Source organism: Nanorana parkeri, unplaced genomic scaffold (genome assembly GCF_000935625.1).
Source record: "Nanorana parkeri isolate BGI_ZX_2015 unplaced genomic scaffold, ASM93562v1 scaffold2856, whole genome shotgun sequence".
NCBI lineage: Eukaryota > Metazoa > Chordata > Amphibia > Anura > Dicroglossidae > Nanorana > Nanorana parkeri.
In genome coordinates, this window is record NW_017309124.1 from 22366 (window position 1) to 23065 (window position 700).

The 700-nt window shown below is 44.6% G+C and overlaps 1 protein-coding gene across 1 annotated transcript in view; it reads left to right on the forward strand.

Annotated features, from left to right (window-relative positions):
* Nucleotides 1-700, forward strand: part of ARAP1 (ArfGAP with RhoGAP domain, ankyrin repeat and PH domain 1) — a gene marked incomplete at its 5' end in the record, with an annotated part of 27487 nt that overhangs the window by 21802 nt on the left and 4985 nt on the right. Inside the window, one exon of the mRNA XM_018574279.1 lies at nucleotides 93-240. Within this exon, the coding sequence (XP_018429781.1) occupies nucleotides 93-240 (148 nt within the window). The remainder of the gene's footprint in view (nucleotides 1-92; nucleotides 241-700) is intronic.

Consider the following 700-nt stretch of genomic DNA (forward strand, 5'->3'; position numbering starts at 1 on the left):
CATTCTCTCTCTCCTCTCTTTCCTCTGTCTCTGTGTCTCTCTCTCTCTCTCAGTCTTTTTGTTGATGTTTTTTTCTCTTTTTTCTCTTGCAGTATTCAGCACTTTTCAGACGTCAATCAGATGAATGTCCACAATCTTGCCATCGTCTTTGGCCCCACGCTCTTCCAGACGGACGGTCAAAACTACAAGCCGGGCCGAGTGGTGGAGGACCTCATTAATTTCTACCCGGAAATATTCAATGTATGCCAAAACCAGGGGCCTAACTAGAAATCACAGGGCCCCCATGGCAACATGTTTTTGGGGCTCTTACTACTGTGTTAGTGCACAGGGGGTGACATTTTTAATAATTAAATCATTTCTAATATAATACAATATAAACTATTTGTAATATAATTACATTTTTCAACATGGTGATGGTGCCTAGAACCCTGTATCAACGGACCTGCACTACACTGACGGGGAGGAGGCTTCAAACTGAGCCCCCCTCTGCCCCGGGCCCCATAGTGCCTGCATGGGCTAGTTCCACTACTAGCCAGAACCTATTCTATTCTACCCCATTCTGTACTACACTGCACTATGCTATACTATAACATCAGCTTAGACCTAGGCTAAAATACCCACCAGACCCGCAATTTATTATGCCGTTGAAGTCCATCCTTGCATGATCTCTGCAAGCAACTTTGCAGCATTGCCTCTTACT